Source organism: Barbus barbus (assembly GCF_936440315.1).
Source record: "Barbus barbus genome assembly, chromosome: 3".
In the NCBI taxonomy this organism is placed as follows: domain Eukaryota; kingdom Metazoa; phylum Chordata; class Actinopteri; order Cypriniformes; family Cyprinidae; genus Barbus; species Barbus barbus.
Genome location: NC_136731.1, coordinates 18,598,012 through 18,614,967, shown reverse-complemented (window position 1 = coordinate 18,614,967; position 16,956 = coordinate 18,598,012). Strand labels below are relative to the sequence as shown.

At 35.9% G+C, this 16,956-nt stretch overlaps 1 protein-coding gene across 7 annotated transcripts in view; it reads right to left on the bottom strand.

Moving 5' to 3' along the window:
* Positions 1 to 2,497: 2,497 nt before the first annotated feature.
* Positions 2,498 to 16,956, bottom strand: part of LOC306856092 (nuclear body protein SP140-like protein) — a 106,184-nt gene continuing 91,725 nt past the window's right edge. For 2 of the 7 annotated variants that reach the window (XR_013782975.1, XR_013782976.1), the window contains 7 exons: positions 16,520 to 16,647; positions 16,323 to 16,431; positions 16,077 to 16,151; positions 15,796 to 15,891; positions 6,881 to 6,950; positions 3,775 to 5,477; positions 2,502 to 3,113 (listed from right to left, as the gene is read on the bottom strand). Coding sequence is in view for 3 of the 7 variants with exons in the window: in XM_079395107.1 (XP_079251233.1) it covers positions 6,870 to 6,950; positions 15,796 to 15,891; positions 16,077 to 16,151; positions 16,323 to 16,431; positions 16,520 to 16,647 (489 nt within the window). In the remaining 4 variants the exon portion in view is untranslated. Of the gene's footprint in view, positions 3,244 to 3,774; positions 5,478 to 5,864; positions 6,951 to 14,633; positions 14,800 to 15,795; positions 15,892 to 16,076; positions 16,152 to 16,322; positions 16,432 to 16,519; positions 16,648 to 16,956 lie in introns of those variants that run through there. The other 5 variants (XM_079395107.1, XM_079395105.1, XR_013782974.1 and 2 more) reach the window with 4 other exon arrangements.

Genomic DNA, 16,956 nt, shown 5'->3' with positions numbered 1-16,956 from the left:
GTTTTGCTGTGTGAACTGTGTACTACGCTACTATCTTGCCATTTTCAAGATGTTCAAGGGACATTTTATATTAAATTATATAATTTTGTTGTACTGCATTACATGTCTGCAACGATGTGCAGAGATATTTCACAGATCTAAACAGTTGCGTAACATTTTATGAAGAAACTATGTTATCTGGAAATGTTAACAGCATGGAACATTGCCATAGATTACTGGAGGAACATTGTCGTATTTTCTCTAGGATGTTGGACCATTTGAGACACTCTCAGGTAATTAATATATTAACTTTTAGTTCTTAACAATTAATTATATATAAATTAATATATTATGAATGGTTCTTTGTGGAACCAAAAATGGTTATTCTATTGCATCGCTATGAAGAACCTTTTGAAGCACCTTTATTTTTATTATACACTAATAAAAAAATGCTCTGAATTATAGAATTTCCCATTAATTTCCCATGATTTTTCTTTCAACCACTTAACTTTGTTGAATCGAGTCATTTGTGTGTGTGTGTGTGTTCAGGTGGCAAATTTAGGAAAAGTAGCCAAATCCTGTGCCGCTCAGATTAAGAAAATATATAACAAAAGAAAAGATAAGATTTTGCTCAAATTTGTCCCAAAGGATTCTTGAGGGTTAACATATTCTCTTTTCATAGGATAATCAAATTACGTCCATGCTGTCGGAGTTGCATGACAGCCTCTCACAAATGTTATTGCAACTGGAAATAATCCTCCACCCCCAACACACACCAGCAATTCAAATATCTGTGTCTAGGACTGGAGGGAGACCAAGGTGAATATGTTATGTTATTATTATTTTTTTTTTAATTAAACACATTTCTGATAACAAGCTACATTAAACAGAAAATTAAACATTTTACTGTCTGGTTAGGCACAAACATATCTACAGCATAGAACATCACTGTGTTACATATGGAACAACCAATATTTTATATGAAATTTTATAGTGAGACTATAGTGTCAATGTATACTGAATGAATGTATGAATGCAGCAGGGTAACAGCTGGTTCGGTGTTTGATAGGGTTTTAAATTAATGTTCAATAGGCAATAGATTTTATGAGGATTTTATGAGCAGAGTTGGGTAAAACGGAATTAGAATGAAATGAAGATTAATTCTAAAGTGCATTTGACATAATTCACACAAGTACATTAAATATACTAAAAGTCTGCATTTCCTTGTTTATCCTTACACAGGTACGATCTGACCAGAGAGCAGCTGACCCAGCTAAGAGAAACAGGAATGGCATGGACAGCTATCTCTACCTGTTTAGGTGTGAGCTGTCGAACCATACGAAGACGACGCCTTCAGTATGGCATTGAGATTAATTTCAACAGCATTTCAGATATTGACCTCGATGCACTGATTCGTTCAATCATCAGTCAAACACCTAACACCGGAGTTACACTTGTCCAAGACAAATGTACTTAGTGTTTATATAAAATATTAATATGATATCTTATTGTGTCATTTTGATGTAAAGAATGCTTATACTGATGTTTCTGACATTGTTCAATTGCATAGGAAGTCTGAGAAGTAGAGGACTCTCTATCCAAAGACGACGTGTCCGGGAACGACTGGCAGCAGTTGATCCTGTTGGCACCATGATCCGTACAAGACATGCAATTAGGAGGAGAGTATATTATGTTAGAGGACCAAATCATCTTTGGTATTTATTACAATGACATTGTTATGTATCAGTCATATTATGTATGTATCATGTCAGTTTGTACAAATCCTTTTTTGTTTATTTTTTTAGGCACATTGATTTAAACCACAAATTAATTGCGTGGAGATTTGTATTTCATGGGTGCATTGATGGCTATAGCCGGACTGTTATTTACCTTGAGTGCTGTACAAACAATAGAGCATATACAGAACTCACCTTTTTTCAACAGGATGTGGCAAGATTTGGTTTGCCTTATAGAGTCAGAGGAGACAGAGGTGGTGAGAACACTGAAGTGGCCAGGTACATGATACACAATCGGGGAAGTGAAAGAGGGAGTTTTATAGTAGGGCGAAGTGTCCATAATCAGAGAATTGAGCGCCTATGGGCTGATGTAAACAGGGTGGTGTCAGAGTTCTACAAACAACTTTTCCAGTATATGGAACACTATGAAATCTTAGACTCCACAAGTGAAGTCCATCTATGGGCTTTACATTTTGTGTACCTTGGGCGGATACAGCGATCAGCAAGATAATTTTCCCAGCAGTGGAACCACCACACTTTTAAGTTCCCAAACTATGACACCCTTGAGAATGTGGCACACGGGTATGTTCCTGAAGCCGAATCCAGAGTTTCTCACACAGGGAGAAACTGAGGACTATGGTATTGATTACGATGGCCCCGTAGTTCAAGAAGAAAATGAGCAGATAGTGGTTCCAGACAGTAATCTCAGATTAAATCCTGACAATGTGACTCGTTTGCAAGCTGCATGTAACCCACTAACTGATGATGGCAACCACGGCATTGATCACTATCTTTTTGTAAGAGATTTTATTTCAGTTTGCAATTACAGCATGTTGTCTTAAATATATGGCATGTACAAATGTATCTGTATATTTGTATAAAGAGATTTAAAACTGCAATGTATTCTTAACTCATACTTAATGCCTTTCTGAAGAAGCTGAAGAATTTATGCTTCAGAATATCATTTAGCTTTGTTTGTGATTGATATGTATTTAACACATTTATGCCATGAACGCATACAACTGTACCTTTTAAAGAGATTTATAACTAGAAAACAATGTGTAAGCTATTTCAGAAAATAAATAAAACATATTCTTTCAACATTTATAAAAATAAAATACAAAAAATAAATAAAAATGTAACAAAACCCAAAGCCTTGGCAATTTTGAATGGCATAAATCATGTTCCTTTTAAAATCAGTGTATGTTTGATGAACAGTTGGAAGATGCAGAATGTTGGCACATGTATTTGCTTTAGGAAGTTGTGTCAACATCTCGTTCTCTTCAGTGCTGTGAAGGAAGTGAATGCTTGGGTGAGGTCTCAGCCCCAGAGGTGGTTGGGTTTTTAAGCCAGTGGTAAAAAAGAAGATGTCGCTGTACTGCAGCTCACTGGGTTCATCTGTAGAACAAACAGATAACATTAATAAACTACAGGAATATATTTAATTTTCCCACCTGGTGTTAACATCTTGTTGTTCAGGCTTTGTGTGGTCCTCCATATTTGCAAGGGCTTGGAATTTGTTTTTCAGCTGCAGAACAAAAGCATTTTTTATTTTGGGTTTCTGTAGTTTCTTCACATCTAATTGTTGTCTTCCAGGTCTTTATACATCCTGTCTTCCTTAGCTTTACTTTCATTGTAGCTACAACCATTTGGTGGTCGCTGCCAACGTCGGCTCCCCTTTTAACTCTGACATCCAGGTGTGATCTTCGCCTAACTCTAATAGTTTTAAGTTCTTCTGTTGCTGTTTCAATAACATCTAAATTTTTCCATGACTGGGTTGTTAGCCCAGTGTCCAACCCCCAACCTGGAGGGCCAGTGATCACTCTTAGTCTGGTCTATACCCTTTGACCTGTCTGACATGGGTAGCCCTAGCAGGAGCGCACGGCTCCAGTCAACATAGCTCTCTGGGTCACTGAGACACTCAAGCCCCCAAACCATGACAAGGTAGTTATCTTTTTAGGGGAGATAAGGTAATAACAGGCAAAGAAAGGAAGGGGTTAACACAGTAATTTTGCAAGAAACTAATAAGCATTTAAAAGGACATTAAGACTTCCTTTACCTTCAATTTCAACCAACATGGTTCTCCAGAAAGACAGAACAAGATTTTCTGTATTCCTTTTGGATGATCCTGGCGGATTCAATTCAGGCTCCATCATTGCAGAGAAGCTCTTGTAGGTGAACTGTTGAGGATGATGACACATGACCTTTGAAAAGGAATCTGTATTTTCCTGCATTGCCTCCAGAACCCCCAGGGTTTTCAAACCTTCTTTGAATCTGTTGAGTTAAAATCAAGGAATTACTATCTTGAGTAAAAGCCATAGTTAAGAGAAGGCACCTAATTTTAATTTAATCCGTTAATTTAATCACTTTATGCATCACAAATGTGACCCTGGACCACAAAACCAGTCACAAGGGTCACTATTTTGAAATTGAGATTCATACATCATCTGAAAGCTCAATAAATAAACTTTCAATTAATGTATGGTTTGTTAGGATAGGACAATATTTGGGCGAGATGCAACTATTTGAAAATCTGGAACCTGAGGGTGCAAAAAAATCAAAATACTGAGAAAATTGGCTTTAAAGTTGTCCAAAGTAAGTACATAGTCAATTAATTGTATGTGAGAGAGTCAGTGGTAATATCATTGCAGTGTTAGAGGAGCTCAGTTTAGCCAGACAGTTAGCCTGCTCCTGACCAGGTTAGTTTCCCAGCATAACTTGCCACAGTGACTGAGCTTGAGCTATGGGAATTTTGCTTTCGGAAACCAATTCAAGTGACAATAAGTCAGAATAACTGAAATAAGCATAGTTTTATAAAACAGCTTTAATGTCTTTAAAGCTTAGACAGTTTATTTTCTTATTTCATTTATATCTGGTCAATATCTAGAAAAGATTATGCTGTATTGGCTATGATGTCTAAAAACTGTACTTTATTATTATTATTATTATAGGCAAAAAAAAGTAAAAAAAATATATATTATTATTAACCAGTATTGTTGTCTACTCAAACCGATTTTGGAACTGTAATAATACAGAGCGCAGGAACAGAAACGTTAAAATACAGATTCTGCTCGGAGTGAACCCATTGATTTTTTGTTTGTTTGTTTTTAAACCCTGTTAGTAACAGTGCATTATAAAATATAATCCATAACATTATTACCAAGAAATACACACCTCTCAAATGCAGACCGACTGCGACCAAGACAGTACCAGTGTGCAGTGTCTAAGGCAACCTTCCTTGCTGTTTGAGGGTCGTTGATAACTGCAAATGTCCCAGCCATATCTATGATGGTCTCTATGTTGTTGATAAGACACTGGAAGGTCTCCCTCCTCTTTAGCCCGGAGGACACGGCATCCGTGATTTCCAACAAGAATGTCAAATTTGGACTTGTTTGACCACAGAACACTTTTCCACTTTGAAACAGTCCATTTTAAATGAGCCTTGGCCCACAGGACATGACGGCGCTTCTGAACCATGTTCACATATGGCTTCCTTTTTGCACGATAGAGCTTTAGTTGGCATCTGCAGATGGCACGGAGGATTGTGTTTACCGACAGTGGTTTTTGGAAGTATTCCTGGGCCCATTTAGTAATGTCAATGACAGATTCATGTCGATGAGTGATGCAGTGTCGTCTGAGGGCCCGAAGACCACGGATATCCAACAAAGATCTTCGGCCTTGTCCCTTACGCACAGAGATTTCTCCAGTTTCTCTGAATATTTTGATGATGTTATGCACTGTAGATGATGAGATTTGCAAAGCCTTTCCAATTTAACGTTGAGGAATGTTGACGGGGAAGTCGTGGCCTAATGGTTACAGAGTTGGACTCGTAATCGAAAGGTTGCGGGTTCGAGTCCCCGGCCTGCAGGGATTGTAGGTGGGGGGAGTGAATGTACAGCGCTCTCTCCACCCTCAATACCACGACTGAGGTGCCCTTGAGCAAGGCACCGAACCCCCAATTGCTCCCCGGGCGCTGCAGCATGGCTGCCCACTGCTCCGGGTGTGTGTGTGTGTGTGTGTGTGTGTGCATTTGTTCACTACTCACTGCTGTGTGTGTGCACTTGGATGGGTTAAACGCAGAGCACCAATTTCGAGTATGGGTCACCATACTTGACAATACGTCACGACTTTACTTTTTTTACTTTTTTTAAAGTATTCCACAATCTTTTTACGCACTCTTTCACAGATTGGAGAGCCTCTGCCCATATTTACTTCTGAGAGACTCTGCCACTCTAAGACATCCCATTTATAGCTAATCACATTACAGACCTGATGTCAATTAACTTAATTAGTTGCTAGATGTTCTCCCAGCTGAATCTTTTCAAAGTGTCTTGCTTTTTCAGCCTTTTGTTGCCCCCGTGCCAACTTTTTTGAGACCTGTAGCAGGCATCAAATTTGAAATTTGCTCATTTAGTAGATAAAGTGTAAAATTTCTCAGTTTAAACATTTGTTATGTTCTCTATGTTCTATTGTGAATGTGATGTGATATGAAAGTCTTTTAGTTTTCATTTTATTAAAATTTTAAAAATATTCCAACATTTCCGGAATTCGGTTTGTATAATCAGTGAAGCTGTACACTGAACAATGAATCTCTTATGTACATCATGTTACACTTTGTTATAATGAGAGACTCCTGAGCATGCAGCATTTTACAAAACTATGGTGTTTTGAAGTGGATTCTAACTTAAACGCTTGGCTAATGTGTTCAAGAATAATGTCAGAAAATGTCAGTGATTGGCTACATTAAACAATACTACAAAAAAACCTTGAAAACAGAAACCGTACCTTTTACAATTTTTTTGTGAAATATGAATTTTGAATAATGAAAAGTAGTTTATGTCTGCTTATCCTATTCATCAGTGTTTGAATCATTTAAGAAGAAACAAATTTTCTGTTTCAATTCTGGGTTACAAAAATGAAAAATGAATGGACGTAAAAGTACAGAGACCCTCACTGCACTGGAAACATTGCATTACAAAAAAGATGTAGTGTTAAACAGCAACTAAGTCATGTATTGCATCAATCCATTGTCCTATATAGGACTTCAAATTTCAAAATTGTATACATCTTATATACATAGTAATGAGATCTAATAAATATTTAAAGATACTCAGATCTCAGTTGCATCTTTGAAAGACTTGTAAAAGAGAGCTGTCATTGGATACTGAAGATTTTCCGGAACTCTTCCTCAAACATTTGGTTCAGCCTGGCACCCATTCGGTCAAAATCACTGTCCTTTAAAGAGCAAGAGGACAAAGTTAAAAAAAAAATACAAAATCTTGTAACTTGTGAAGTTAATCATCTCAACAATAACAATCAATAATGTCCAAGATATGTGTTCACACATAAGATTGCATAACAACTTAATTTCAACAAGCTATTGATCTGTTATTTGGTGATTTATTTATAACCTCAATTCCAGAAAAGTTTGGACATTTTGGGAAATGCCATAAAATCAAAAATATGTTATCTGTTCATTCTCTTTAACTGTTATTCAATTGACTAAAGTACAGAAAAAATATTTCCAATGTTTTCACTGACCTACTTAGTTTTGTTTTGTAAATATAGACAAATTTTGAGTTTGATGGCAGCAACATACTCCAAAAATGTTAGGACAGAGAAACGTTTAACACTGTCACATCAACTTTCCTTTTAATTACAATGTTTCATTGTTTGGGAATTGAGGATACTAATTGTTAATGTTTGTGAGCAAAACTTTTGTCCAATCTTGCTTGATACAAGATTTCAGATGGTCAACCGTCTGTGATTGTCATTGTCTGATTCTCCTTTTCATGACTGGTCATACATTTTCAATAAGAGACAGATCTGGACTAGGTCTATCAAATTCACTAAGTTTCTACGAAACCACGCTGTTGTAGTACATGTAGAAAGAGAGCTGGCATTGTCTTGATCTAATAACCATGGACTTCCCATGAAAGACATCATCTTGATGGCAGTATATGTCTCTGTACAATCCCAGTATATGCCTCCATGTCAATAGTACCTTCGCACATAAGCCAGTCATCCATGACCTTTGCTCTGCTGCACCCCCATACCATGACAGAAGTGTGTTTTTGCATCTGTCGCTAATGACAGTCTGGATGGTCCCTTTGGTTTTTGGGACTGAGCACTCAACATTGAAATGCGGACTCATCTGAGTAGAGCACACATTTTCACTGTCTTTTTGACTATCTGAGATGAGCTCTGGCTCAGAGAACCCAGCACCATCGCTTCATAGCTTTCTCTTAGAGTAACAGATATTCAAGTTGCCTTTCTTGATGCAGTAGCAGACTGTGGTAAATGACAGTGGTTTTCTGCAGTACTCCTGAGATATATTTAACAATGCAGCATGACCGTTTCTTTTGCAATGCCATCTGAGGGCTCAAGGGTCAAGCACATTCAACTGAGGTTTCCTGCCTTGCCCTACACAGACTGAGATTCTTCTGTATTCCCTGAATCTTTTCACATTATTATATATGGTAGTTGGTGAAAGACCTAAATTCTTTGCGATTTTGCATTGGGAAATGTGATTTTTGATTTGTTTGACACTTCTCTCATTAAATTTGGCACAAAGTGATGAGCCATGATCCAGCTTTACTGGCAAAGACTGAGATGCTCCTTTTATACCCAAACATGATACATTGACCTATTACCAGTTCACCTGCTTACTGTGTTTTCAAAACAGATTAACATGGATATTCTATAACCTTTTCACTTTTATTTTGCCTCTGTCCCAACTTTTGTGGAGTGTGTTGCAGCCGTACAAAATCAAAATTTGTTCGTATTTACAAAATACATTTACCTTGGTGAGTGAAAACTTTGGAAATATTTTCTTTGTACTTTTGTCAATTAAATAAAAGTTCAAGAGAAGGGGGGTGCCAAGATGGCGTCTATGTAGTCGTACTTCTGTTGTCTCTTATAAACCTTTGTGCAAAACTTGATCTCTTTTGACCTTCCTTAATGTTTAGTGTTACTGATACTAATGTAAATATATTCTGAAGAATTCTGTGACATTTTTAAGCCGGAGCGGAAATGTTTTACCTCTTTTTTTGCCTAAAGAACGTGTGTTGCGGTCTTCTGAGCACACTATTCAAATATCACATGATTGAAACATACCTAAGAAAACCTGTAGCAATGGCGGACAGTATTAAGCGTGTGCATGACTATACTAAATCCACTCCTGAAGAAGATTCAAGTATGGATTGTGCGCCACTTTCAGACACCCCGATCAACAGCCCTCTTACAAAAGTGTGGCGGCAGTCTTCCGAGCCCTCAAATGCGGCTATCCTGGAGGCAATCGAGAGGCTAGGAAAAAAGCAAGATATCTTTATGGAGAAGTTACTGGAAATCGAAAGGTCAGTTGCTTCTAATTCGACCCTGATATCTGAACTTGCTGTCAAAGTTGATTCAGTTACCGATAAATCGGAGAGGGCTGTAGTTAAAACTGATGAGTTGGGTGTTCAAGTAGCGGCTGTAATTGCTGAAAATAAACAACTGTGGGAAAAAGTTGACGACCTGGATGCATACAAAAGACGATGGAATTTGAAAATCTCTTGTGTTCCGGAGGAGGTAGGAGAAAATGTGAAAATGGTCGCAATGGATATTTTCTCTGGGATTTCGCCGGGATTGAGGCATGCTCTTCAGACGTCCATTGATGTTGCACACAGAATCGGTCCGAGAGATGCAGACAGGGGCGTAGCCATCATTTCAAAAGAGGGGGGGACAGAATGTCTAGTGTTATACTTGTTTTTTTGTTGTTGTTTTTTTAGTTAACCCTTGTCTAATTGACAGGTTTTATTTTTAATCATACCTTTTTGCTTAATATGCTTTATGATTATATTATTATATATGATTATAAAATAGAAGGAAAGAAAGATAGAAAAAAGAAAAAGAAAGAAATACAACAGCTTGTCACTGGGACAGTACCCTTAAAAGCACATCTTTGTACCTTATTTACCCCAAAAAGTTTCATAGTTGTACATTACGGTACATATTGGTACTCTAATGTACTAATATGCACCTTTTTGAGTATAAGTTACAAAGATGTCCTTATAAGGGTACTATTGTTTACATATTTCAGATTGTATTTTGTGTGTGTTGTATGTACAGTACATGGCACACAGTAATGGATACTTGCACATTCACATACTTTATTCTGTTCTGTTCTATTATACATTCGTCTGATTAGTCTATGTTAAAAGAAATATCTTATCATAGACAATGCTGTAAATAATCTTTAGCTCTGAAGCCTCACTGAAACTCATTCACTCTCATCTGTATTCATTTCTGCCTCTGTCTACAGCAAATAAAGCAGTGTTTGAAACATGTACATACAGGGAATAGTGACATACAGAAGAAAATAACACATTAAGTACACTGCTGGACAATAACCAATCATTTGTATCCTAAATTATCTTTAACACTTTAGAATGGGGAACACATATTCACTATTAACTATGACCTTTGCCTTAATAAACATTTACTGCTTATTAATAGCTTGTAAGGTCGTTGTAGTTGTTAAGTTTAGGATTATGGGATGCAGAATATGGTCATGAAGAATACAGAATAATATGTTCTTAAGTGCTAATAAACAACCAATATGCAAGCTAATAATTACCTACTGTAGTTAAAAATGATAGCTGAGAAGTTGTTCATCATCATACTAATTTTATTTTTTATTTTTCTATATTTCGCTAATTATGTGTTTTCTATGATTGGTCCATATATAATCCTACAAAGGCTTGTGTATTAATAGATTTTATTCAATATAAAAACAGCCAGGTGTTAAAAGCCACTCTTCTCACCTGTAACTGTGTGTCGTCCTGATTCTGTCCTAACAAACCTAGGCTGACTGTTTCTTGTTCATTCTTGACAACACATAAACACGTCAAATTAGTGCAATAATGACAGACCACCCCTAAATGAAGATCGGTCCTGTATCAGATCAGTGCTTGCATGTTTGATTGAAATACATCATGTATAGTATTGGCAGAGTGTCACAATGCTGCAAACGCTGTAAAATCTCAGTTCAACATTATCTTTATTCTTATTTGAAGGGTTCTAATAACATACATACGTGTTAAAATAAAAGACGTTACAAAAGAGTTACGGAAAAATACACTGAAAATAAATAAGTGCATGTTTGTCCAGGCGGCTTTTTTTTTTCTCCATATAATAAACATCAAAACTTGCTAATTATTCAACAAGAGCAATAGGCAGAGTCACTCAACATTGTGCAACACTATTCGGATCCCACATACCAACTTACGCTGCTTGACTTCTTCGTAAAAAAGGAGTGAAGAGTTTCTTGCCGCTTTGAACTCATCTCGACCGAATAATGAATGATGGAGACAGCGCGGGACGGCGGGCGCGAGACTGGGCATGTCGTGACGTCACAAACTGAGTGACTGATTGGCATGGAAACGTAAACGTCATGTATAAATTATCTTGTCTCTTTGAATTTTAAATTATTCTGCATTTATATACATTGCTCCATTAAAACCTCAACATGTCGAGAACACAACTGTCCAATGAAAAAGTGAGGGGGACGAATTTACTTTTTATAAAAAGTGGGGGGGACACGTCCCCCGCGTAATCTACGCCCCTGGATGCAGATGTGTTTCCACGGCGGATTATTGTGCAGTTTCTGTCACATACCCATCGAGATCGCATTTGGTTGGACTCTAAAAACTCAGAAGTCCTCAAGCAGAAAGGCATCAAAATCACAGAAGACCTGACACAACGATCGAGAGAGGCACGGAATAAACTGTGGCCGCTGGTAAGTCAAGCCAGGAGAGAAGGAAAACGAGCTGGGTTCAAGGGCTCGTTTGCCATTATTGACTGAAAGAAGTTTACAGCGGATAGCATGTGAATTATGTTATCGTTTGCCCTTAATCCCGTTTGAGGAGGATTGGAAATTGACTTCGAATGTATTCTACAGGCTCGACTGTGTACTGGCAAAAAAGATTTTTGTTTTTGTTTTCTCATGGCACTTTCTGTTGAAATATCAGGATGTAATTTTCCCTTAACCATTTGATGCTTAAGTGTGGAAGGTTAAAAGGATAGGTTTTGCTCCTAAATCCTTTCTTGCCTAGTTAATTCTCTTGCCTTAGGGTAGATTGTTCTTCTTGTTCTTATTCAATGTACCTGAATTTTTCTTGTTTTTCTCTTAATGTTCGGGGGATTCGTGACCTTACTAAACGAAAAGCCTTATTTTTATTTTGTAGTTCTAAAAGAAGAGATGTTTATTTTTTACAGGAAACTCACTCTACTGCTAATGATGAGTCTTTTTGGTCTGCACAGTGGGGAGGTAAAGCTTTATTTTCACATGGGTCTACTCATTCTGGGGGAGTTATAATTTTATTTAAATATAATTTTAATGGTAAGATTCTCGAGTCACACTTTTCGCAAGAGGGCAGATGGATAATTGCTATAGTTCAGTCTGGAGAGGCTGTCTTTATTTTTTGTAATGTATATGGCTTTAACAATTCAAATTTAAACCAAATTCTTTTTCAATCTTTATCTAATAAATTGGTCACTTTAAAATTAAAATTTCCTTCAGCAGCAGTTATTGTGGGGGGAGATTTCAATGAGGCCCCTGATCTGCATTTAGATAGACACCCCCCCCCCCCCCCTCCCCGATAATGTCAATAATGTTAATTTAGTTATAAATGATCTTTGTAGCAGCCTTGATTTGCTAGATGTTTACAGACACGTCCATGGAAACAATGTCTCCTCATTTACATGGTTTAAAGCAGACATGTCACAAAAATCTAGAATAGACCTCTGGTTTATATCTAACTAGCTAATTCCCTTTATTAGTTCCTGTAACATTTCTCCTGCCCCTTTAACGGATCATGCTTGTATCGATCTTGAAATATCCGAGACGCATAATAAGTTTAAGAGACGTCCAGGATACTGGAAACTGAATACGTCTTTATTACAAAACTCTATATATTGTTTAGGTATTAAAAATATAGCTGAGAAATTTAAAGTTAATTCAGGCTCTATTATTGCAAAATGGGAACTTAAGTACGAGTGTCGGAGATTCTCTATACAGTTTGGCAAACAGCTTTCTAAGGAAAAGGAGTCAAGAAGCTCTGCAATCATAAAGGAAATAAATGATATTTTATGTCTGTCCTCTCCTAGTGAGCAGGACAAGGAGAAGTTATATTTATTGAAGCAAGATCTTGATGTTCTTTATGCAGAGAAGGCCAAAGGCGCATTTGTTAGATCAAGGGCAAAATGTAATTTTGAAATTTAAAATATTTAAAAAATATTTAAACAAAAATATTTTTTTAATTTAGAAAAAAGAAGAGGTGACTTAAAAAGAATTTCAGCCCTTGACGTTAATGGTATTCTCACTTCTGATGAAGCCAAAATTTCAAAATTTGTAGCTGACTTTTATCAGCAACTCTATAGTTCTTCTTTTCATTCTGAGTCATCTAATAAATTTTTCTTTGAGGTGGAACAGTTTATTCCAAATATAAGTGAAAACAATTATGCTGTTTGTGAGGATGAGATAACTGTGGGAGAGATGGATAGTTTAATCACCAAAACTCCATTTAATAAAATCCGGGCCCCGATGGTTTACCATTTGAATTTTATCGATCATTTTGGAATTATATAAAATTTCTTATTTTAGATGTTTTCAAAGAGTGTTTAGATCGTGGTGAATTATCTGAATCGATGAAGCAAGGCCTAATAACTTTAATACCTAAATCAAATAAAGATATAAAATTTTTAGATGATTGGTGCCCTATAACCTTGCTTAATTCTGATTATAAATTATTAGCTTCTTTATTTGCAAAGAGACTAAAACCTTGTTTAGAAGAAGTTATCTCATTCACACAATCTGGCTTCATGAAGGGTCGACACATTTCAAATAATATTTGTCTTGTTTTAGATCTCTTAGATTACTCTGAGCTGGTTAATGATGATGCACTTATTTTGTTTTTAGATTTCTATAAGGCGTTTGATACAGTAGAGCATTCCTTTATGTTTGAAGCCTTAAGACATTTCGGTTTTGGCCATAAATTTGTGAAAAATGTACAGACTCTGTATAAAGACATCACTAGTAACGTGTCTTTGTCTTCTGGAACGTCACCACGTTTTGCCATTGGGAGAGGAATTAGGCAAGGTTGCCCTATTTCCCCCTTCTTGTTTTTGTTAGTTGCAGAGCTTCTTAATCTTTATACAGTGAATTGTTCAAATATTGAGGGCATCCAAATTGTAGATCAAACTATTTTGATTAGTCAACTCGCAGACGATACATGTATTTTCCTAAAAGACAAAAGACAGGTCCCTATTATATTAGAAGCTTTAAAACTGTTTTCAAGTGCCTCTGGCCTTTCTGTTAACCAGTCTAAGATTATGACAATTCATTACTCTGATATATCAGATGTATGTGGAGTTAAGGTAAAACAAACAGTTAGATATCTTGGTATTGTAATTAATAAATGTTCATCTGAAAGAATTGAATCAAATTTTTCTAAATGTTTACTTAAAGCAAAAACAGTTTTTAATTGCTGGTCTCAGAGGAATCTAACCATCCATGGGCGTGTTCTGCTCTACAAGGCTGAGGGAATTTCGAGGCTTTATTTAAGTTTATTTGGAAAAACAGAACTGAATATGTGAAAAGAAAAACTGTTATTAGAACTTTTTCAGAGGGTGGGCTTAATGTCCTTGATTTTAGTACTCTTAATATTATTGTTAAAATCAATTGGATTAAACATTGCTTGACCCAGAGTAAATCTATATGGTTTCATATCCCCTGTTTGTTCTTTGAAAAATGTGGTGGGTTATCCTTTCTACTATCGTGTGACTTCAAATACAGTAAACTTCCCATAAAATTATCTAACTTTCATAAGCAATCACTAGAAGCATGGAAATTAGCCTTTAAACATAATTTCTCTCCACATTCATGCATACTATGGAATAACCAATTTGTGTTGTCTAAAAACAAGAGTATATTTAAAAAAGAATGGTTTGATAAAGGGATTATATTTCTTTCAGATTTATTGAATACTGATGGTGAGATTTATACTTATCAGCAATTTCTTTCTTCCTCGGGGATTGAATCTTCCTGTAGAGAATATAATTTGGTTGTGAAAAGCATTTCCCATAAACTGCTTCACCTTGTGAAAATACATCTCAGTTATAATTCAGCTGTCTGTCAAATTCCAAACCTTGTTATAGGAGGTGTTAATATAATGGCTATTAAGTGTAATAACTCACACATTAGAAAATGCCTTATTCGAGATGTCAGCTGTTACCCAAAAGCACTCATTAAATGGAAACAATTCTATTTCATTCCTTCCTCTGAAAAAATATAGTCGGCAACTAATAAATTTGTACTGCCAAATAAGGTAAAGGAATTACATTTTAAGATATTGCATAGGTACTATCCCTGTAACACTTTTATGAACAAGTTTAGAAAAGATGTCTCACCAAAATGTTCATTTTGTAACTTAGAAAATGAAACGCTTATACACTTGTTTTGTAACTGTAAATATTCTGAAGACTTTTGGAAGCAGGTATCTATGTTGGTTTTTGATATATTTTACAAAATATTTAAAATGGATGAATCTATGATCGTTTTTTTGAACTGTAATACTGGATCGGATGTAGTTGAATTCTTCTTGGGAAGTTCCATATACATAAAGCAAAAATTACATCTATTAGTCCCTCATTTAAGTTTTTTTGTAAAGAACTTAATATATTTTATGACTCACTGACTTCAATTACTAGAAACAAGAAATGTATAAAAACATCTCTCAGATTAAAAAATGTTATCTGTAAATTGTAATGCTTTACCATACATCATATATATTTGTTATACAGGTATGTATCCCCCATGTTCTTATTATTTTTGTTGGTTTTTTTTTGGTTTTTTTTGGGTGTGAGTTATGCTTGAAGTTAGGTACTTCTGTATAATTGAAATAAATAAATATATATATATATTAAAAAAAAAGTTAAAGAGAATTAACAAATCACAGATTCTTGATATTGCATTTTACAAAATGTCTCAACTTTTCTGGAAATGGGGTTGTATTATGTAACATGTTTCAGTGAATCTTACCCTATTGAATGTGTTGCAGTTGAGCTGAAAGTCAGAGACGAACTCTCCTACCGTCTGATACGCACCAGTTTCCAATTTCTGCTTTATTCTGTCCAACTGGAAGTCATTTTATTTCTTAATGCATTATGTTTTTAATGCATTATAAATTTCAAGTCATATCTTTCATCACTTCTATTCTATTCATAAACTATTTTAAATTAAACTAAGGCATGAAAAGAGAAAATTCTGAAGCTGGGTCACATGAAAAAAAACGGCAAAGAGAAAAAAGGAGTCGATCTCACCGTTTGTCGTGGATCCTCAACAAACACCTTCTGGGTGTCCTCTCTGTACACACATAACAGGAGGCAGTGGCAGTGCTAAAGATGACAAACAACACACATATCCACAATTAGGCCCATAAATAACTGTTCTGTTTCTAAACCTGCTGAGCAGCCTATGTAGGCAGCACTTTAAGGCATTGAATGCAGCTGCAAATTGTGCACCTTAAATGCCTATGGTTATCTTCTAGATTAATGTGCTGAATTTACCAATCTGTATTGAGACACTGGGGCATTGAAAGCTTCTTTTTCAGACATGTTACTGGAGTCACGCCATTGCTGACTGTTTCTTAACACACACAAGGAACAAATCCATTCCCTACAAGCAAACACACACATATACAGGATGAATGTCCAACATACATACTTGCTGATTTAACGGTTTTCTTTATGTTTGTCTCTCTCACCCAGGTGAGTCTCCATATAAAGCTGGTAGGTGACAGCGTGAATGAAAAGCTCGTGGACACTCGTCACAACACACAAGTTCTCCCTCAGAGCGACACACGTAACACTCGTCATCATTGTTCTGGGCCATCTAGTCAGAGGACGACATGACACAACATTTTATCATCATCACAGAAATAAGCTCAAATGCATTTGGCTCTTCTATCTTACAAACTTGTTTTGATATATGGAAATATAACCACAACATGTCTAAGTCATATTTTACTGCAAAAGGAAAAAAATTGTAAGACATTGTAAGAAAACATTGACATTATTTTCAGAACCACGGAACAGAAGAAAGAAACTCATCAGTAAAGGTTTAGAACCAGTGAAGTAAATGTAAATTTAAAAAAATAAAGAAAATATAAAAAATAAACAATAAAATATTGTTACAATAAAA